Source organism: Anopheles stephensi, chromosome 3, assembly GCF_013141755.1.
Source record: "Anopheles stephensi strain Indian chromosome 3, UCI_ANSTEP_V1.0, whole genome shotgun sequence".
Classification (NCBI taxonomy): Eukaryota; Metazoa; Arthropoda; class Insecta; order Diptera; family Culicidae; genus Anopheles; species Anopheles stephensi.
The window spans coordinates 29,054,714-29,076,458 of NC_050203.1; the positions used below are offsets into that span (position 1 = coordinate 29,054,714).

A 21,745-nucleotide genomic window follows, 5' to 3' on the forward strand; every position below is an offset into this window, starting at 1 on the left:
AAAGATCTACGCTCCGAATGAATATAAAACAAAAGTTGTTGATAAGTGGTCGATCCGATGCGCTGGACGACAATACCCCACCCGATGAGTCACGCTTACTGATTTCGAAGAAGAATTGGCGTGGTCCAGCTGCTGCTGCTGCTGCTGCACTAGATGCATCCCTGGCACAATCGGTTGACGCCCATTTTCCTCTCCTCTTTGGCTTGGCTTGGCTCACCGAAAAGAAAGTGCATTCTGTGCTTATCAGCCACGCGGACCCACCATTTGTTGTGGACCCTGCCGTTATTGTGCCGCCGTACAGCGGCAATCTTATCGATGGTGGCGCGCGGTAGTTGCCCAGATTGCTTACTCTTATTTGCTTACCCCGTCGATAACGCTGAGTGAGCGTGTAGGGTTGGGAACCCACGTCGTCGAGCTTCGCGGGATGAATCTGTGCCAGGCCGCATTCAGTACGGTGACATACGCGGTACGACGCGGTTCGTGCCTAGATCCGGTGTATTTAACCAAGCGTGCGTTGCAGACGTTTTGTGGTGATCTTTGCCGTGCATTCGTGACCAACAATTTGGGTTTAATTGGGTTCGGTTCAATAGGGGAGATATGGTGGTATTCAGGGTCGTCCAACAGTTGATCTCGCCAGAGCATTTCACTTGGGTGCTTCTTTGAACAGTTCATTGTGGCCGCTTGATTGAGCGATCAATTAGTCTCTAATGCGCGGTCACACGCGGTTCTAGTGGCTAGGTCGCCGCCCGACGCCGAGTGATCTTTGGACGACCGGGTTGCCGCGAAATTCCTTATCGTGTGGAGCAATTTACAGCTTGATATGTGCCTCAATCGTGTATAGCAGCAATTGCTGATAGTGCATCCATCGATGATGGCTTATCCGATCTCGCTCAATTACACGCTGCTTCCTTGGTCCCGCTGGTGGCACCGGGTGATTGCGTTCTTATCACGGTTGTCTAGTAGTAACAAGCACCGCGAAGGGCGGGCGCAGTTTATTTTTAAAATCTTTCCTGATTGTGACTGTGCTTTCAGATCGTTTGATTTGCTTTTTTTTTGTCTCCCGTACTGAAGCTGTATGCAACAGATGGCAGTCGACATCAATTAGGCGTTCCAATTATGAGGCCAGAGTGTATCGACGGCTGAGCAATAATTTCACCATACCCCGTAACGTAGAAAGCAATAAATTAAATGCCTGTGCGAGATTTGTTACGCTAAGCAAAAGCATTTTTTTTTTTGCTGGTGCATTTGATAGTAAATGCTGAGTGCAATTCGTTCTTTTGATAGCCGTTTGCTGCATTTGTGCGAATAAGGCTGGGCGGCTGCAATCATCCTTTTACGGTCTAGTGGAAATCAGCTTGGAAATAATTTTATTTTTAATCAGAACCTCCAGCAGACCAGCAAAAGTTATTGTTTTCGTTATTCTCCACTGAAAATTGCGCGTTTAAAGAGTGTTTCCGGTCGATTACCAGCCAGAACATGTTTTCCCCCGGTAGAAAACAAACTCCAAAACACGAAAATTTTCTAAACTCTCATTCCCTGAGTTAATTTAGTGTTATTAATAAATCAACAACATTACGGCAAAGCAACAGGTACAAGTTAATTTCTTGTGACCGCGTTACACCGTTTGTTGCAGCAGTTACAACGGTTTTCCCCACAGAGCAAAACAAAAAACAAAAACAACCACGTGCGATGGAGAACATATCTGTCTGTCAAATGTTCCATTGCAGGGTTTTCGCCGAGGCTAGTTTTATCGCACCTGTGTAAATTTGAATACGATTGCATTTTGGATCTTTGGTAGTGAAACATGCCGATTCGCAGACTTCGACACGGGAAGCAATAATTATCACAAATCGAATCAGCAAATAGTAAACACATTGCGACAGGAGCAAAGGACAGGAAAAATCATCAGAAAATCACAACAGCACACAGCACACACATGGCCACGAACTCTGTAACTTTGTGCCCTACTGCTGGCTGCCTGCTCATCACAACTGTCAACTTGTGCATCGTTCATTGCGTTCGTGTTCGTTGCGCTTGCGAGCGGAGAGTGAGTGTGTTGCATAATTTGTGCAGCCAGAACACAAGCAGCATTTTGACCGCAGTTGCACACCACAGATGCAATTCTGACTCTCGCTCACTCTCTCTGTCGTGCCGTGTGGTTCGCGTGTGTGTGTGTGTTTGTTACCGGTGTTGCTGTGCCGCTGCAAACCGACGCACGCTCTTAATTGATTGTTGTAAAAAGTGCAGTAAATTCGCGTGCAAAACATAAACAAACATTAAACGCTGGATGATCTGATTGTAACCCGTGCGAATCGCCGCGAACGTGTTGTTGCCGCCAGTGGTAGCTAAAACGTGGTTACTCTGAATGTTAAAAAATCCATTTATGTGTCCATTTACAGCCGCACAGTGTTTGTTCCGCGTGATAGAGAACTCGCCGAAAATGAACTGAAAAGGTGGCGCGCGTGTGTGTGTGTGTCGTTGCTGAAGTGAAACCATCGAAACCAAAGCCGCTTTCGTGCGATTGCATATCAATTCTACGGGGTAGACGGCAGGCGGTGGCAGTGGGCAGGCGTGGGGTGAACGGAGTACGGCCCCGTGATTACATTTCACTGTCGTATGCAGTTTTGCGTTCCTAGTGCTCTGGAGGAGAAATACAGCAGACAGACGGCAAAGAGGCATCCAAAATGGTGCAAGTCGAGATTAACAAGAAGCTTCTGCCCATGAAGGCACACTACTTCCTCTTCAATGCAGGTAAGATCCACCGGCTCTTCTTCGCGGCCCATCCCGAGCACGCAGCACGGGAAGATGCACGCGACCCGGCATCTTCCAGGTGTGCAGCGATGATTTACGACCCCTAAGCAAACCGGTTTTCCGGTTTCCATTCTCTACACGAAACGAAGAATTTTGGGTATTACACCACATTAAACGAACTATTTTCGTTACCGACACACGTGTCATTTTGTAACATTCCTCGGTCGCGGTACTCTAAAGAAGTGATTTAAAATAGAATACATCAATTATGTAAGGAGTTGCGGCTAGTTGTCCATATCACCATTACACGGCATTAACTGCGTACACTGCCGAAAGACAAAACTATCATCCAACTCACACACACACACACCTTGTGGTCTTACAAATCCCCGACCTCGGCATGATTGTGGTGACGAAATTGGACTCACATTTTATCACTGCGTTTGTTGGTTTGCTTTTGCAGGAACGGCTCCGGTGGTGCCTTTTATGCCGACCCTCGTGCGGCAGCTGGGCTTCTCGACGGTGATCGTAGGAACGATCTACACGGTCCTACCGATCGTGGGCATGCTGGTGAAGCCCCTGTTCGGCATCATTGCCGATCGGTTCCAGCGCCAGAAGCTGCTGTTTCTGATCTTTCAGGTAATGATGGACGAATGTCCCCTCGGTTCGCCCAGCAATATTTTAACCTTTTCCTGCTTCTTTTCTCTCGGTAGATTCTAACAGCCGTCCCATTCTTTATGATCATGTTCATACCGGCCATCCCGCAAGACTCGACTGTCACATTCCATTGCCACAACGGTGCGGCCGATCTCAAGTACTGCCCGGAGAATGGTACCAGCATCGATTCGTGCCTGGTGGAAAGTATCACCACCAACGAAACCAACGGTACACTGCTCTGCGACATGGAGTGCCGGACGGAACCGTGGATGTGGGACACGGTATGCAACTACTGGAACGTATCGAAGTACTGCGACGAGAAGAACATTCCCACCGACCGTATCCTAAGACTGACGGGTGTTGTACCCAACAACCACATTAATCTGGTCGACGAGTGTCTGTTCTTTATGTTGCGCGAAGGCCAAATGGACGGCAACCGGGTGCCGCTGTACTGTCCGGCCAATGCGACCGATTTCCGCACGAGCTGCCAGGTGCAGTGCAACAACGAGCAGGTGATGGGCGCCATCTCCCATTCGAAAATTGCCGACAGCGAAGTGACGGGACTGTACCAGTTCTGGCTGCTGTTCCTGTTTCTGATCTTCAGCTGGGCCGGTATGGCGGTCGTCGTGAGCGTCGGGGATGCGATCTGCTTTGAGATGCTGGGCGACAAGCCACATCTGTACGGTAATCAGCGTCTGTGGGGTTCGATCGGCTGGGGTACGGTTTCGCTCTTTGCCGGCTTTCTGGTGGACAAACTGTCCGAGGGAAAGCTGACGAAGGATTACACGATCGTGTTTTACATGACGGTCGTGCTGATTGCGTTCGATATGCTGTGTTCGTCCAAGCTGCAGGTAAGCTATCATTATCCAGGGGTGGTTTGGTTGGAGATACCAAGAGCTGTTCTTTTCTTTTCGCTTCTTTTAGCACACCCAAACACGGCTCTCAACCAACATCCTGAAGGACGTTGGCAAAATATTCGTCAACTTCCGGATCTGTGTGTTCTTCTGCTGGTGTGTGCTGATCGGTTTCGGAACGGCCTTGATCTGGAACTTCCTGTTCTGGCATCTGGAGGATCTCGCAAGCGCACAGGAAGGGTATGCATGCTAAAAATGCCGACGGTCTCAAAGCTGTGCTTCTGTACGCCAATATACCAACAATATCTCCTTCACAGATGCGGCCATTCCACGTGGATTAAAACGCTGGAAGGAATAATCATGTCGATACAAACGTTCGGTGGCGAACTGCCGTTCTTCTTCCTTTCCGGCTGGATACTGAAAAAGATTGGCCACATCCACGCCATGAGCTTGGTGCTGCTAGGGTTCGGTGTACGTTTCCTGCTTTACTCGCTGCTCACCGACCCCTGGTGGGTTATACCGATCGAGTTTATGAACGGTATCACCTTTGGTCTGTTCTACGCGACGATGGCATCCTATGCTAGCATCGTGGCACCACCCGGCACAGAGGCCACCATGCAGGTTAGTAGTGGGAGGGGGGCACAAGAACCGAAAAATTGACCTTTGGGACCATTAATGCATCATTTTCGTTTAATTAGGGACTCGTCGGAGCGGTCTTCGAGGGTGTCGGCGTGTCCCTGGGCAGTCTGTTGGCCGGCAACCTGTTCCACCGTATCGGCGGTAGCTCGACGTTCCGTGCCTTCGGTGTTGCGGCGCTGGTACTGTTCGCGCTGCACGTTGTCGTGCAGAAGCTCACCGATCGCTTCGGTAGCCAGGGTAAGCAACAACAGAAAATGGATAGCTTAGCGGACGTTAAGCTGAAGGAAAATGGGACGCACGGGTCGGGCGGGTTAGGTGGGGATGGTATCGCGAACGGGCAGCTGGCCAAAACCAACTCCATCCTGTCGGAATCCACCGTACAGGAGGAGCTGCACGATGGTGAGGAAAAAGGGCAGCTGCGTCACGTAGCTGCAAAGACTGCCGCCAACGGCACCATTGCTCACCACGTCCCGGAAAAGACGTCCGCAAATGGTAAACCAACCGAGGGGCAACTGTACGAGGTGCCATTAAGTTAAAGCGAGTGCGTTCTTTTGTTTCTTTTGCTCCTTCTTAAAATATTACTTCAGTTAGGTGCTAGAAAGCTATGTTGTAAGATTTAAAATCCTTCGTTTAGGAGTAACTGAATTCCACCATGGCGGTACATTCTCATTAACGAACCCCATACTGCTCTAAAACCTCAACCAAAATCGAAACAAAAGACTACTAAGAAACGAAATCATCATTCGCCCCCAAACACCCACCATGATAGATAACGTTACAAAGTGAGACCCCTCTTTGGTACTCTTGATCATGCTCTGCTCATGCTGCAGAGTGCCTATTTACGGTATGTTTGATAAGTTTGCATTTTGTTTGTTTTCCGGGTTTTTGGCTCGTGCATCTTGCCCCTAGTGCTATGAGTTTGTCTAGACTAGAAGGACGGTGGTGTACAATAATAATAAATACGAATGTATTCTTCCATCGTTCTTCACGCGCGAGTAAGTCATTCATTTACGACGACCCTGGCAATACCATACTGTAAACCACACACACACAAAAACAATTACCTCACTGTTGTCTTAAACAAGCAAACAAAACAGAAAATGGAACAAAATGGCGATCATTTTACAGTACAAATTGTGCATATTGAAAGCCAGTCACACGCTTTCGCTGCAACAATCAACGCGTTTTGTGTGTCTGCCCGAGCTTCGAACCATCTGCACACTATTATGCCAGGTGGGTTTAAATAGAATACGGTTCTACCTAGCAGTATCTAACGATTTCCCCCACCCCTTTTTTGTTTGTGCTTCATTAGTGCTTCCTTAGTAGTGTTGATTGGATTTATGGCGAGCCGCATAAGCATTTGCTCTAGCTAATTGCATATTTTTCACTATATAACTAGTTTTTTGGAGAGTATTAAGCATGCAGTTTAGAGAGTATAGACTCAGAAATACACCTTTTTTTTTGTATATAATTGGCTCCAAAAATAGTGAATTAACTATAGTGTAGTAAAGTATAAGCAAAGTCTCACACATTCGTTTCATTTGTACGCAAAAAGGCAATTACACAATACATTTAGCTATGTGTAGCCAGCACAAAACGCTACTCCAAACCACGTTAACTTTTATCATAACTTGCTGAGATAAAGTCGATGAGTGGCAAATCTTTTCTAGAACTTTAGCTGTATTCGAGATATAAAAAGAGGTGCCATGGGGTTCGAATACGGGCAAAGATGAGAGACCAAGAGATCAATTGCGCTAGACAAAATCTGTGCAAACCGTCATACGATATTGCGGTTTGTGGTCTGAAATTCTCGTGCGACTCGCAGACAAGCATCGATCAATCGATCTATCAGTTGATAGATCAGTTTCTGCTTCACAAAGGAAAGGGATTAAGGAAAGTTTCTCTGGTCAAACACGCTTCCACAAATTCTGATTTCAAATCCCATCCGGTGCCCGTTCCCTCGCAGTGGGGACTGACACTATCACACTACGCGGTATCGTTAAGCGTAGTAAGCCAGAAATGGCAGACATGTCCTAAGAAAGGTCGTAAGGCCGATACTTTTTGCGCAATCACTAGAAAGAATTCCCTAAGTTTCATTCTTCTGCTTCCCTGGCACTAAAACCTCTAGATCTCAGCCTGCCATTTCTGGCTTTCTGTGACTTGATTTTATCCGTATCAAAGTAGTCAGCCCTGCGTACGGGTAGGTGGTCTGGATGGGAATTGAACCCCGGTCCTGCCGTGTGAAGACAGGCGCTGTTATCGCCTCGGCCACCGAACCGCCCCTCACAGTTCCCTTAGATGTCCTAAAATATTCGCCTAGCCAATTATGAAGCAAAACTATGTGCTGAAGATCCCAACTTATCAAAACCCTTAAGCCTAGGCCTTACATGATGCGAGATGCCAAAAAGATTTCAGTTAAAGGGAGGGATTGGCGAATTTTTTTCGTCAAAATAGTCTCAGTTCATCTACCCACGTTGTTTAGCGCACTTCATGCTATATCTCTCTTCTATCGAAAGCTACCATGGCAACGCATAGCAAGTGACAGAGAACCCAAATCTTTCCAAAATTTCATCTCCCCCTTTTTTGCGAAATCTTTTAGACATCTCGTAGCAATGTAACCTGGCCTTAATAATTAGCTCTAGTTTCACGTGCTTATAACGCTCCAAATAGCCCTTTTGCAGTGTAAAATATGCCAACTAGACTTATACTTTTTGCGCTCACTGTTCTGCCACGAACACTGGTGGCATACACCTCTGGACACACTATTCCCTACCGAGCGTCACACCATGATTGGGAGGCATGCAACGGCCAAATGGACACTGGACCGTCAAGATACCCTGCTCGCTTCCATTACTGTTGTAACAGCAAGGCTAATATGATAAGCAAACCTCAAGCCACCACCGTGTACTACATTGTCGCCTGTACGGGACAGCAAGGCGGCGTATCTCACGGTTCATTACAGACGCACCTTTACTTCTCTTCTATCTGTAAACAATCGCGCCGCACAGGCAAATCCCAAACCCGTCTATCATCAGCACTGCTCGACCCTATCGTTAAGAGCTTTAAAACAATTAAAATTACCTTTGTATTGCACTCGATGATGCCGGCACGTGCCAGGCATGCCCACACCGAATGGTTATCATCACACCAACGGTGGACGGTTTCTTCCCGCTGGAAACGATTAGCCAATTTGTAACACCCAGTTTGGAAAGTGCTTTCATGGTAAAACAAATACTATCTAGTGCTTACCGGCTCTTCTTAGTACTCTGTGCGGCTATTTGCTTCCCATTTCTGCATGCGTTTCTCCATGGAGTTGTGATTTCGGGACTGCATGTGTTTACTTAGATGATTTTTCGTTGACGCTCCTTTTGGATTTCGGTTTCTTTCTCTTCCTCTTTTTTTTCTCTCTAACCGTCCATTTACTTTTCTCACCTTTCAGAAACTCGTCCCGGTTACGCACCGCCGAAGGAGGCTCTGGAAAATCTGGAGGACGATCAACCGATTGTGGCCGGTGGCAGCTATCAGAAGTAGTGTTTGTGTGCGATCCATTCTAATGCCTTATTGAGCGCATGTGTTAGTGTGTGTGAGAAGGATCCGTTTTAAAATTACTGACCATTTTCTTGCATTTAACTATAATTCATCCTACAGTGGAGATAACACATTCCAGTGTGTGCGTGTGATGTGTTTTTTGAGCGAACGGGTATGTCGGGCATTTATTGCCGGTGACAATTTTTTTCTTTTTTTTTTTACTATATTTACTACTAGAAAAAAGGTAACAGAATAAACGTAATTATAAAGGAAGTGAAGCCGTAAACGTGTTTTAACCTTTTTTTGTTTTGATTATTAGTTTATTTTATTTGATTGTTTCCGTTCGTTTCCCGCTCAACAGTGTGTGCACGTGTGTGTGTGTGTGTTTTTGTGTACCGTTTTCCATTCCGCGGAAGATACTAAAATAACACCGGAAACACTCTCTCTGATTTTTGAGTTTTGGCAATATATGGCGCACGGCCACCAGCACACACACACGCAGTCCCTCTCTCCGACAGCCGATGGGCCACAGCGATTCCTTCAGGCACGGGTTTTATTTTTCTTACACTCGTTTCGAATGAAATTTGCTAAAATGTGTAGCATTTTCAGATAACTGCTCTCACTAATCGGTTCCATTCCCTCCCATCGGTTTGTATTGTAATAATAATGTTTAAAGATTGCTTCGTTGCATAGACAGACGCGCGCGCTTTACAGCACACTATACACTGTCCGGTTAGTCTTGCCGTCCGACCGACCGGGACAATAGTCCCAACAAACGGTCCATCCGTGTGTTTTTGAAGAACAGTTTCAAATGCGATTAAGTGGTGCCAACGTTGCTTTCTTCTTACTGCTTTGAGCATATCACGGGATCCTCTAAAATCCCCCCTACGGGAGCACGGGATTAAGATTTTCGCGGCGTTCTTTTGCTGTTAGCCACCAACGATTCTTCGTAGTGCAACTGTTGCAGTTTCGTTGCACATTGGTTCACTTTAAGTTCCTGAATTTCCAACGCTTTTGCCTGTGGATGGACGAGAGGAAGCAGGTGAATAGATAGTTCCGAATGAGCTTTTTTGTAAACTGTAAACCAATATTACCCTGAGATTCTTTGTTCGTTGGTGTATTTGGTGCATCTGCAGCTTAATGCGCGCCACCTTATCTTTGTACGCTTTGGTCTTCAGCACCTGTGAAGGCACGCGAATGGTAATTAGCAGCATTTCACACGAAGATACAACATTATTCTGCTAAAATTTAAAACTAAAACCAAATCAACAATCAGTTCAGGGGCACGTCAGGTTTATTTATGCACCGTTCGTATGTGTGTTGAGAAATTGTACAAAGATTGCCGGTATTTTACTAACATCGGAGCTAACGTTTGCGTGCATTTTAACGTAATTTAAAAACTGCCTTCGAAGGCGGTACAGCTGCGCTATGCTCATATTAGCCGGCACGTCCGCGGTCATTCCTGCCTGAGCTATCTCCACCGGGCCCTCGTTACCAAGCTTCCGGGCGTCAGCGATCTGGTCGATGATCTTCTGAATCGTTTTATCCAGCTCGAACAGAAAATTCGTTTCACTTAGCGGCATCTGAAAAATATACCACAATGAATGCTTCGTAGAACAGCTTCGTACTAGATTTCGACTTACGTTTTGTGTGGCCAAATGCGGTGGCAACGGTGCTTTATCGTACAGAGCGCTTTTAATGCCGGCAAGATCCAGCTCTTCCCCACCATACACAGTAAACAGGGGCAGATCCCAGCGGCTGTTACCCTGTGGTTCCTCGTACCGTTGGCAGAGCGCATCAAACGCTTCGATGCCTAGCTCATCGCTCTCGTTCTGTAGAATCTCGTTCCTTCGAGCCTCGCGCTGCTCTACCGTCATGGCGCAGTACACCGTACACTGGGTGGTACGTGCCGCCTTGCTCATGCAAAACACTTCGTACCGGTAGCCCTTAATGTAATTCGCTCCATCCAGGATGACCAGCTTTGTGCTGGTCGTCAGTTTCATCGCTTCCGATTTTAGACTGGAGCGGATTTGTTTTTCCTTCGCCGTATCGGTAAAGCTTTCTTTAACGCCGTACCCGGACCGCGCGATACAGTCCGCCTCCGACACGACGAATATGGGCCCCATGCCTTGTTCGGTGAAATATTTTTCCAATTCTTTTGCACGGGATGTTTTTCCGCTGCGCGGTAAGCCGGTAAGCACAATAAGAGGCATTTTGGATCGCTTTTTTGCAACAGATTTTACGATTTTTCCCCCCAACAACAACAGCACACGTTCGGTGTAGTAAACACCTTATTTTTGCTCTTATTCACTTTTTGACAGCTTGCGCGATGAAACGTCAACAAAGCGGCTGGATTTGTGACGTAGGAAGAAAAGCCACTTTTTCGTAAACAAACATTCTGCTTTACCAATGAAATCGATGTTGGTAATTTGTTCAACGATATGCTACACTTTTTTACACTTACACTTATCACGAGAAGGATTTTGAATCTCTTCGCACACAATATCGCATCGAGAATCGTTCAGATTATTTGACAAAAATCATTTAAATTTACATAAAATGATACGGAACCAATGGAACTACAGTCCCCCCCTTGTACACTTACCATTTCGTTCACTTCCTGTATCTGCCGACTGGAGAAAGCATTCTTTTCGCTGGTCATTGCAATTTGTAGATCATTCTGCTTATTACTGTAGAGGAAGAACAGGTTGGGATTATGCCAGTCTGCCTAAGTCGTGCGAACCACAATCTCACTCACATTAGTTCCTTCAAGTTTTCCTTCACCTCCTTTAGCTTAGGCTCGTAGATCTGTAGCAAACCGGCCGATAGGGCCCGGACTGTGTCGTTGTGCTCCTGAATATCCTGACTTTCGCTGTCGGAGCTAAAACCATTGCCAAGGGGCCGAAGGGATTATGTCGGAATGGAAACAATCAGCACGCAACGGGTTACATATTCCTAGCACTATTACTATTACTTACGTTTCCTCAGACATGATGGGCTGTGGGCGATGTTGGTCTGGAATGTCGTAATTGTGCTTCTGTTCGAGCGATAACGCGCGGAAGATTGCCGATTATCGGAATGCAGCACCCGCGAGATTTGTGTTTATTTACATCCAGCCTCCGGCACACAAGGTGTATACAGTGCGAAAGGTGTTCCAGGCTGCGTTCTCGTGTGACGCAGCTGCGTACGTTAATGGTTCAGAATGCAGCCGAAAAACATGTTTTGACGTTTAACAAAAACCCAAACGCCGTACTTCACGCGGTTGTGAAGTTGTGTAGATCATTCTTGCAACAAAAAAAAGCGCTTAAAAACATATTATTTCCTGTATATCGTGTTCGCTAGTGCTACTCACTTGCTCTTCCAACAGTTTGGAACGTAATTGTTGCCATAGTTGGGTCGCACTTGATGTGGAAAGCCTTGTTTTCAAGTACCACGTTTTCGACCGGCAATCACGCACCATGTTGACAAACAAAGTGTTCATGAAGAAAACCAAACGCGGCAATATACTGAAAATTGTGCGCGAACACTACCTGCGGGATGATATTTGGTGCGGTTCGGCCGCCTGCCAGAAGTGCCCACCGGATGAGAATGCGGTGCTGCTGGAGGAAGCCCCAGAATCTGTAAGCGACCGGTTTGCCTTTCCGCACTACCTGCTGCTGGACACGAACATCGTCCTGTACCAGATGGATTTGCTGGAGGAAAGTGCAATCCAGAACGTGATCATTCTGCACACCGTGCTGGACGAGGTGAAACACCGCAGTGCGGTGATATACAAACGATTGCGCGCGATCCTGTCCAATCCGGAGCGAAAGTTTTATACGTTCGTGAATGAGCACCACAAGGATACGTACGTGGAGCGTATGCCGGGGGAATCGGCAAACGATCGGAACGATCGCATGATCCGCACAGCGACGGAATGGTACGAAAAGCATCTGCACCAGGATAAGGGCCGCAAGACACGCGTACGCATCGTGTTGCTGTCGGACGATGCGGATAACCGTGCCAAAGCGACGGAACTCGGGCTGAACACGTGTTCGGCGGCGGAGTACATGAAAGCGGCCAAGGAGAAGTTTGCCCACCTGCTGGACAAAATTTCCCAGCGGGACACGGTTTGCGAGTCCAAGGATCCACTCTTCCCGTCCCATCTGACGCTGATGCAGATACACGAAGGCATCAAGAGCGGCAGGTTGATGCAGGGTGGCTTTATAGCTTCGCGGGAAAATTACCTCGAGGGGTATGTGCGCGTCGAAAGCATCGAGAAGGCAGTCCTCATACAGGGACGCATGAACCTGAACCGTGCCGTCGATGGAGATGTGGTGGCGATCGAAATGTTGCCCGAAAGTGAATGGAAATCACCGAGCGATGTGGTGCTTGTTGACGAGCAGAACGACCCGGGCGACATGGTGGAACCGGATCCAACGTTCAGCGTGAAGCCCCAGGCGGAACGTGAACCCACGGCAAAGGTGGTGGGCATTATTAAGCGCAAATGGCGCCAGTACTGTGGTATACTTATACCCAGCCACATCCCGGGCTCGACGCGTCACATTTTCGTACCGGCGGAACGTAAAATTCCACGCATTCGTATCGAAACACGCCAGGCGGGTACGCTCCTCTCGCAGCGTATCATAGTGGCGATTGACCAGTGGCCAAGACACTCGCGCTACCCGCAGGGCCATTTCGTGCGCGCCCTTGGGCCCATCGGTTCGAAGGAAACGGAGAACGAGGTGATTCTGCTCGAGCACGATGTACCGCACAATCGTTTCTCGGAGGACGTGCTTGCCTGTCTGCCCCAGCTGCCGTGGGTAATTACGGGCGAAGATTTGAAGCGTCGGGTCGATTTGCGTGACATCACCATCTGCTCGGTCGATCCGCCCGGCTGTACGGACATTGACGATGCACTGCACGCGCGCCGCTTACCGAACGGAAACATCGAAGTGGGCGTTCACATTGCGGACGTTAGCCACTTCATTCGCCCCGGCACGGCACTCGATCGGGAAGCGGGAAGTCGTGCCACGACCGTGTACCTGGTGGACAAGCGTATCGACATGGTGCCGGAACTGCTGAGCTCCAATCTGTGCTCGTTGCGCGGTGGTGAGGAACGGTTCGCCTTCTCCTGCATCTGGGAGTTGGACGATCGGGCCAATATCAAGCACACCAAGTACCACAAGAGTGTGATCAAGTCGAAAAATGCACTCACGTACGAGGAGGCACAGATCATCATCGACGACAAGACACAAACCAACGAGGTGGCCACTTCCCTCAGGATGCTGAACGGTTTGGCTAAAATTTTGAAAAAACGACGCACGGAGAATGGAGCGCTCGTGCTAGCGTCGCCGGAAATTCGGTTCCACGTGGACAGCGAAACGCACGATCCGATCGACGTGAAGGCTAAGCAGCTGCTCGACACCAACTCGATGGTGGAAGAGTTCATGCTGCTCGCGAACGTTTCCGTGGCGGAAAAGATCGAGCAAGAGTTCCCCGAGTGTGCGATGTTGCGTCGCCATCCGTGCCCTCCGCAGGCCAACTACGAACCGCTGGTAAAGGCGGCACAGCACCAGGGCTTCGAGATAGTGACGACGAGCGGGAAGGAGCTCGCTACCAGCTTGGATAACGCCGTCAAGCCGGACAATCCTTACTTCAACACGATGCTCCGTATACTGGCCACCCGGTGCATGATGCAGGCCGTCTACTTCATCAGCGGCACACTGCAGCGGGATGAGTTCTTTCACTACGGGCTGGCCGCTCCAATCTACACCCACTTTACCTCTCCAATTCGCCGCTACGCCGACATCATCGTGCACCGTCTGCTGGCCGCCTGCATCGGAGCCGATTCGACCTACCCCGAGCTGCTGGACAAAAAGATCAATTCGAACCTTTGCAACAATCTGAACTACCGCAACCGGATGGCGCAGTACGCGGGCCGTGCCTCGGTCGCCCTGCACACGCATCTGTTCTTCCGCAAGCGGTCGGAGGACGAGCAGGCGTACATTCTGTTCATTCGCAAGAACGCGCTCCAGATACTGGTGCCGAAGTACGGGTTCGAGGGTACCATCTACGTGACGGGGCGGAACAATGAGGAAATCAAGACGGGCGTACGGTTCGTGTACGACGAGGAGCAGCTAACGCAACGGTGCGGCAGTGTCGTGTTCCGGGCGTTCGATCCCGTCGTCGTACGGTTGAGCCTCGACTCGACCAATGTGCAGCACGAGAAGTTGGTGTTCGAGCTGGTGGAACCGTACATCGAAGGGTTCAGCGTGAAATCGGACGGACCGGAGCCGGAAGCAGCGAAACGGAAGGGCGACCAGAAACCTGCCAAGGCGAAGAAAAGCAAGAAGGCAACATAGTAAGGAGTGTTTATATCCCACCAACGGTGTAGAATAAAACGGATCGCCAGTCAATCCACAAAAGCGATCGTTACATGTTAATTATACTATATTTTTGGCATAACTTTATACTAAACAGCTCCCGCGTTAATGATCTGCTCTATCTAACCAACGCCGCCAGTCAAACAACTACCACTGTCCTTTCTATCTCTCTCTCTCTCTCTCTCTCTCTCTCTCTCTCTCTCTCTTTGTCTCTTTGTGTCTTGTTTCTTAGGTATAATAAATATCATCTTAGATGTTACAACACACATGTGCTTATACATATCCGCGATCCTGTGCTGTTGCGTGGACTTGTGTGTCCTGCCTGCTTGTGGTCAATATGTCTTTTGTTCTTTCTTTGCTAAAGAGGCTTGCATTTGGAAGGCCACCGCAAACAGATTATGCATTTGTGTCTTTGCTCTGTTTGGTTTCCATCAGTCCTAGCACCATTTGAAAGTTTAACCAATTGCTCCACCAAGTAAGGGTCTTTTTTTGTTGCCTCTTTTGTAAACGAGTCATCAAAAAAACATCAAAATTGTAATAAATACAGCGCGACAAAAATTCAACAAACGAACGCGAAAGAAGCGCGCTACATTCTCTATAAAAGCACAACAAACTGTCTTTCTCACTTAGTTGAGCGCTTAGGTCGATGGAAAAGCTAATCAATTTTTGAACTATTTAAATCAAACACAAGCAAAACAGATAGGAAGTGATTTCGCATCACTTTTGTGCTTCAAGAACAGGGTATATAGCAGTCGGTAGTGTTCAAAGTTGTTGTATTAGAACCTTTACCACCTGGTCATCAAAAGGGATTAAATTTGGCAGAGCTGGTCAGACCGAATCCCCCCGAATTTGGGTGTCTTTCATTGCACCAAACAGTGGCGTTGGGGATATGTTACAGCTGCTCGGTCATTTCAGGAACATCAGCGGCCGGTAAAGGACCCGGTATCAAAGCCTATCAAAGCCTAGACGATCCATCCGGTTACAGGAAGTCAGAACCTCTCGCGGGTGTAATTGCACCTTGCACTGTACCCAAGTCTGGCGAGATCCGTCCATCGGTGGTTGTAAAGATATCCTATAAAAGCCTTCGAACACCACTAACTGATAAACCCTGTCGCTCGCTGCACGGCACGTAAACTATCTATAACACGACTCACGCCTCAACTTCATTACTCCAGTGCGCATTAACGTCTCCCTCGACAAAACCCGATGACTTTGCTTTGATTTATGTAGTGTGTGTGTGTCGCTCAACTGTGGCTACAAATTGTTGGTCGTTTTTGTGTTTTTTTATATACAGCGGATAGAGATTTTTACACACTCGATGGACACTTCTTCCGTAGCGCGGCCCAGCTGATGAAGAATGTAATATCACAAATAAAAAATGCTTACAATCATTCGATATGACGAAACGAGACGCGTCGAGGGGCTGGGCATATCTAATTTGCTCGGTATAAAGCAATAACACAAAAACGAAGCAAATGTACATATATCCTGGCCGTAACGTATTATCCCTTAATGAACGGGCGCGATTCGTACGCGATGGCAAAGTTTGCAAAAGCTCTATAGTGTATGTGCTAAGCGTTTGTGTATGTGTTTTTAATTTAAAAAAAAAGAAGCTAGATTAAAATCGTTCACGCATCTGCATGCCCTCCCAACATTGGTTTGCTAGTTGAGGATTTTTCTTATAAAAAAGTTTAACCAAACCGGATTCTCCAGGGCACGGGGAACGAACGAAACGCTGCAAAGAGAGACAGTCCTGGCACTCTATTCGTCCTGCTGCAGATGAAATCTTCCAATGGTTCGGTAGCACACCCAGCGGAACGCGGTACGCATTCGGCCGCAGATCCACGGGCAAAGTCCACCGGCAGTTAGAATCTGCGAGCACCAGTACTTCAAATAATCGGTAAAGTTGGTGGTTAAGGAGATATTAGCTGGACTAGCGGGAGGGGGGTGGAAAAAATGGCTACATTCAACGCCTCAAGTATGATACAAGCTTGAAAAGGATATTATAAACTCCAAGGCGAATGGCCCCCGTTGATGTAGGACACGTAGGTGAAACCATCTTTGCACTTCCCTCGAATCGAGTAATAGTAAGGCAGAAAGGAATGAAGGACAAACCTAAAACCGAGCGATACAGAAATGGGTGTTACAAAAGAAAAAAACGAATTGGTAAACGAAATCGCAAACCCTTACCCTCTTCGTTCGTAGAACAGTATGGCGGTACGGTTCGTGGTCAGTACGTGCAGAAATATTGCCTTCACCTTGTGCCGCTCGGCAGTCGTGAGATGGTTGATGAGGGAGTCGAGCAGCAGCGAACCGATACCGTTCTGGCGGTACTTTCGATGCACACCCAGCGACAGTATGTACCCAATCTCGGCATCCCGACCCATCGCCTCCGGAATGATGCCACGATCCTGGGGACGAAATAAAGCGCACTATTTGCGTGTAGCGTTACGGGGTAAACAGCACGCCCTTGTAAATGCAGTCCGATGCCATTTACCTCCTTGTTGAGCTTGCTGTACGATTTAATCTCGGCCACGATTAGCCCGATGATGCTAAAGTTGTAAATGGCGGCCAGCGCGAAAAAGCGCGTACTGGACGTAATGTCCACGTACCACGAGAGTGGATAGTCGATCGGGAACCAATCCTGGCACAGGGTCCGCACCTCCTCGAGATCGTCCGGGCAGAGAAAGCGTAGCTGCACATCGTTCGCTGAACACAGTGGTACCGACGGATATTCGTAAGTGGTTGGCAGGCGCTCGTTGCTCTTCGTGCTTCCGAGATGGTTCACGGGAAACCTAACGGGGAGAGATGAAACCGACCGATTATTGCACTATTGGGTGGCCAATTGCACCACCACTACAAGCAGCTATAGAATGGCCTCCATTGTACGTAGGCCAAAAAGGGCTTACGAAACGTTCGAGACGGATATGCTGCTTGCATCGGTATGTACGGCCGGCCCGGAGCACCGTAAGCAGCGCAGCATACTAGATAAGATTAACGAAACGAAACACTTGAAGGCACACCACACACACACACACACCGTACGGGTGATACTCAAAATCCATAGCAACCGTACCGAACCGTCCAAGGAATGCTAGAGCGAGTTAGAATCGGGGACCTTCGGCGGGCTCATTAGTGTCGGGAAGTGTTTTTCATTTCCATTTGACCTGCAACGATGTGCTTTCTTTGTTGCAGTTTTACAAAATACAATATTCATTTTGCTGCACCGCCGCGCTAGATGCGTCTCCCTAAACGAGCATAGTTCATTGAACGCCCTAACTTTGTCTACTTCCCATTCCAACGGCGGCGGGTGCGCATTATCAATTAGCTTCGATTTATGCAAACATTGACGACACCCAGCACCGGCTGCCAGGCAACCAAACGCCCATAAACCTTAATTGCATTCTCTCTCTAGCGCGAACAGATCCCCCGGACACGTCGTCGACCCCGGCGTAACAACAAAGGACCCATTTTAATGGTCAAATATTTGCTCGAACAATTTTTGAAATCTACTTCTCATACTGCTTGCTGCGTCAGCGTAACGTTTTTTTCCGTGTGCATGCGCCTTTCCTTGTTTTTACTTTCCACACACATAAAAAGGTAAACAAATCGTGCAGCACAAAGCGAAAATTCACACACCTGCCACAGAGCAGCACCGATGGGTGCGTAGCAAACTTAATTCAATTTCGTGCACAGACGTATGCACATGACTTCTGCTGAAGGAGGAATGTTCTATGATGATGCTATCCGAAGTATGAAACAGAAGGGCGTTAGCAGACGACCGACTCTTACCAGGTAAATGATTGGGCCATCGAATCGAGTTGCTCCCGCTCGGACCACGGTGGCCGGGCACGTTTCGTCGATGTACTGCTGGCGTTCTTTTAGCCGGAAGCTTTCTGCGCACATACACACACGCACACACAATTCTAGCGACTACCACAACACGGTCTGGGCTCACGCGGTGCTGCTGCCAGCGTTATCACATTTCCTGTGGTATCGTATGCACCTACATTTAGCCAGACGTTTTCGAGTGCCCATCGTGCCTCCGCTATTTACTATCGCGCACACCGTCGGCCTACCGTCGTGCTGTGGACGTATCGCGATCACAATCTTGTTGTTGTTGGTGGTGACATTTTTTTGTCTCACACACAGCAAACAACGATTACACGACAAGTGCCAGGCTTTCTTTTACTGGCTGCGATGCGCGCGTTCCCAAACCGTTGCAGTGAGGATGGTTATCCGTAAGAAGGTCCGCGGAGTCGAGCAGTCCTTCGCGGCCAATAAAACTTATGCTGCGGTTGAGCGCGGTTAATCAAAATCAATTAAATTTCGATTCTACACAATAGGAATGGTTTGACAGTTGACCTTGTTTTGGATTTTTTGCAGCAGGCGCCACGGTCTTCCCCTATTGGGTGGCGCACCAAGTCGTGTGGTACTGTACGCTTCTCTGTCTTTCACGTTTGTTTTGTGTACACAAATCCCGATGACGTAACAAGATGCAAAATAATCACAAGTTCTGTATGGGATAGGCTACGCATGTCAAGGTGAATAAGGTTTTACACTGTCGAAGCATGGATCGCGGATAGACGTGTGCAGTCGTCGAAACAATCGAACAGATTTTATTTCGATTTGGTGTGTGTTTTTATGCTAAAATTCGGACAAATCTTTGGCGCCACATAGTATTATTGAATGATTTCACCAATTTTCCGATCCATCATTTATGCTTTAAGCTTCCAACAGCTCGAATATCCAGCCATCAAATTTGAAATATTATTGAAACACACCATACTATGTTAAGAGGTTTTTTATTGATTATTTGTTTTATAACACCACTAAAGGAGCTGTTTTGAATACATATTATGCTTTGTAAATTATATAATAAAAAACTCTCTCTTCTGCGAACGTGTAGCCTCTCCTTGTTATTTGTCAAGTCCCGGCTAGCACGACTGAAGGCCAGGGGTATGTAGAAATCGAGCGAAATGGGGGAAAAATCCCGAAGCAAAAATCCGTCATAAAAGCCATCACTTAGACGCGTTTTATGACGATTTTCAAATTTCGACAGCTTTTCGCCCATTTCTTCCATTTCGCCCCTTGGCTGTTTCGCCGCGATTTCTTTCAGTGTGTGCGTGTCATCTAGCATGAATGTGGCATTGTGCGTGTGATTGTTACCCTTTATTCAAAGTCACAGCTGAAAACATAAACATTCAGATTTCAAGGCGCAAAGCAGCATTCAAATTCGACTCAGCAGTTTCACCTGGAAAATAAATAAATAAAAGTAAGTAAGATTAAGTGCATGACAATGAATCAAATTATTATCATACTTACATAAAAAATAATAAAACGATTGATTATTTCAGCCAAAATATAATGTCGGAACCACCAAAGAAAGGGTGCCTTTTTGCACTGCAACAACTGCCTTCGGCTGTATTATGCTCCACAGGGGCAATTGTCCGTGTTTTTGGACCGCGAACGTCATCAAGACCGACGCCGGAACCGTCTTTTGCCCCCGATGCTGGTTCCATGGATATCGCTACGCGACCGGCAGGATCGGTGGAACAAAAGCGAGGATCGCAGCCGTCCACTAGTGCGACGCCGGCACCGGCATTTGTTCCCGCTGCAGGTTCCATGCGTGTCATTCCGCGGCCGGCAGGATCGTCTGCGACGTCGGAATCTTCTACTGCTCTCAATGCTGGTTCCGTGGATATCGCTACGCGTCCGGCAGGATCGATGGCACAAAAGCGAGGATCGCAGCCCTCAACGAAAGCGATACGTGGGATGATTCTTGTGCCTGCTAGTTCCGTGCGTGTTGTTCCACTAGCGACCACAAGTGTGACGCCGAAATCGTCTGTTGCTTCAGCTGCTGGTTCATGCGTGCATGACTATTGCGCGACCGGCAAAAACGACTGTCGTGCATCAAGGATTCCGTCAGCCGTCACCAAGCATCACACCGGAACCGTGTGTTTCATCACCGGGATCAACATTTCACGAAGAGCAGTCGTCAGCAAGCATCATTCATCCGTCCACCGTATCTATTCATGTAAATAAGAACACAGAGTTAATTCAAGCAAAAAGAACTTGTCCTGGGCACGATTTTTGTTCACAATGTTCATTATTAAAACTGGATGCCCGAACTGCCCAAACGGCTGCGGTAGTGGCCACAATACACCCGATGAAAGGCGTGCGACGCAATGCTCAAACCATCCCGATGCAATATATAAGCAACGAAGAGTCACTGGACAGGTTTGAAGAGCATCTTACAGATGAAAATTTGTTTTACACCTTCATACAGCGTGCGGATGCTGTACAAAATTGGTTGCTTGAAGCTATGGGTGGAGGTAGGAAAAAAAATAGGTTAAACAAGGTGTAATATGAGCGCAAATGAAATAACAGTAGGCGTTGCTATGAACACAGTAGTATGGAAAACAATACGTTACCTTTTTCTGCCCGGTAATGTGCAATTCGAATGAAATATGATGATCACAAAACAGTAATACTCTTGGCGTTGTTTACACACATATTGGGAAGATGCTGGAGTATCAGCCACACACACAGCTTTTTTGAAGCAATTTTTGTTTTTCCACGGCACTGCACATATCGGTAATAAGTAAGATCTGTTCAAAATAAAGAATATTTAGATTATTTCACGAATTTTTGGCACATAATCAAGCGGTTTGCGCATGTTTACTTTCTGAACTCCAACTGAGTTTGTTTACACATTTTTTGACACAGCGGCGTTTCGCTCGCTTTTACGCACGCACACATTCAAAGACAGCACAGCGCATGCGCTGCAACGAGCAAAACGGCTAGTTCGCCCGAGCGAGATTGCCCCCCCACGAGTTTCACCCATTTTCGCACGATTTCTACATACCCCTCACCTACAAACTGACCCGAATTGTTTGCCGGGGTTGAATCTGTCATGCATGTCCCCACCCTTCGACTGTTGGTCTATTC

The 21,745-nt window shown here is 47.7% G+C and overlaps 5 protein-coding genes and 1 long non-coding RNA gene across 17 annotated transcripts; 2 read left to right on the forward strand and 4 right to left on the reverse strand.

The window, feature by feature from the left end:
* The first annotated feature begins 395 nt into the window (after positions 1–395).
* On the forward strand, positions 396–8,707 carry LOC118509344 (major facilitator superfamily domain-containing protein 6). 7 transcript variants are annotated; one of them, XR_004905865.1, is made up of 8 exons: positions 396–509; positions 2,400–2,751; positions 3,215–3,390; positions 3,465–4,259; positions 4,333–4,502; positions 4,580–4,883; positions 4,961–6,134; positions 8,341–8,707. XR_004905865.1 is itself a non-coding variant. In XM_036049857.1 (8 exons), the coding sequence occupies exons 2-8, from the start codon at positions 2,685–2,687 to the stop codon at positions 8,430–8,432; spliced, it is 1,782 nt and encodes a 593-aa protein (XP_035905750.1). In that variant the 5' UTR covers positions 397–509; positions 2,400–2,684; the 3' UTR covers positions 8,433–8,707. The 7 variants fall into 7 exon arrangements, 3 of the variants coding, with proteins under 3 accessions (XP_035905750.1, XP_035905751.1, XP_035905752.1); XM_036049857.1 differs by having other exon boundaries at positions 397–509; positions 4,961–5,138; XR_004905866.1 differs by having other exon boundaries at positions 440–530.
* A 12-nt stretch (positions 8,708–8,719) lies between these two features.
* On the reverse strand, positions 8,720–11,568 carry LOC118509349 (biogenesis of lysosome-related organelles complex 1 subunit 6). The gene is made up of 5 exons (XM_036049867.1): positions 11,408–11,568; positions 11,188–11,310; positions 11,035–11,119; positions 9,524–9,610; positions 8,720–9,447 (listed from the first exon to the last, which is right to left on the reverse strand). Exons 1-5 carry the CDS (start codon positions 11,419–11,421, stop codon positions 9,331–9,333), a joined length of 426 nt encoding a protein of 141 aa, XP_035905760.1. The 5' UTR covers positions 11,422–11,568; the 3' UTR covers positions 8,720–9,330.
* On the reverse strand, positions 9,706–10,998 carry LOC118509347 (protein KTI12 homolog). The gene is made up of 2 exons (XM_036049865.1): positions 10,073–10,998; positions 9,706–10,012 (listed from the first exon to the last, which is right to left on the reverse strand). The coding sequence occupies exons 1-2, from the start codon at positions 10,640–10,642 to the stop codon at positions 9,728–9,730; spliced, it is 855 nt and encodes a 284-aa protein (XP_035905758.1). The 5' UTR covers positions 10,643–10,998; the 3' UTR covers positions 9,706–9,727.
* An 82-nt stretch (positions 11,569–11,650) lies between the features above and the next one.
* LOC118509343 (exosome complex exonuclease RRP44) lies at positions 11,651–14,854 on the forward strand. Its single transcript, XM_036049855.1, has one exon. The coding sequence runs from the start codon at positions 11,888–11,890 to the stop codon at positions 14,771–14,773; it is 2,886 nt and encodes a 961-aa protein (XP_035905748.1). The 5' UTR covers positions 11,651–11,887; the 3' UTR covers positions 14,774–14,854.
* LOC118509345 (N-alpha-acetyltransferase 60) lies at positions 14,844–19,201 on the reverse strand. Of its 5 annotated transcripts, none has more exons than XM_036049862.1 (5): positions 18,587–19,201; positions 17,292–17,589; positions 16,985–17,226; positions 16,799–16,909; positions 14,844–16,694 (listed from the first exon to the last, which is right to left on the reverse strand). In XM_036049862.1, the coding sequence occupies exons 1-5, from the start codon at positions 18,604–18,606 to the stop codon at positions 16,556–16,558; spliced, it is 810 nt and encodes a 269-aa protein (XP_035905755.1). In that variant the 5' UTR covers positions 18,607–19,201; the 3' UTR covers positions 14,844–16,555. The 5 variants fall into 5 exon arrangements, with proteins under 5 accessions (XP_035905755.1, XP_035905756.1, XP_035905757.1 ...); XM_036049863.1 differs by having other exon boundaries at positions 16,985–17,205; positions 18,587–19,192; XM_036049864.1 differs by lacking the exon at positions 18,587–19,201 and adding an exon at positions 17,704–17,823 and having other exon boundaries at positions 14,844–16,678.
* A 1,501-nt stretch (positions 19,202–20,702) lies between these two features.
* LOC118509350 lies at positions 20,703–21,699 on the reverse strand. 2 transcript variants are annotated; one of them, XR_004905870.1, is made up of 3 exons: positions 21,670–21,699; positions 21,229–21,405; positions 20,703–21,117 (listed from the first exon to the last, which is right to left on the reverse strand). It is a non-coding gene; the product is annotated as an uncharacterized LOC118509350 (long non-coding RNA). The 2 variants fall into 2 exon arrangements; XR_004905869.1 differs by having other exon boundaries at positions 21,663–21,699.
* Between the last annotated feature and the right edge of the window lie 46 nt (positions 21,700–21,745).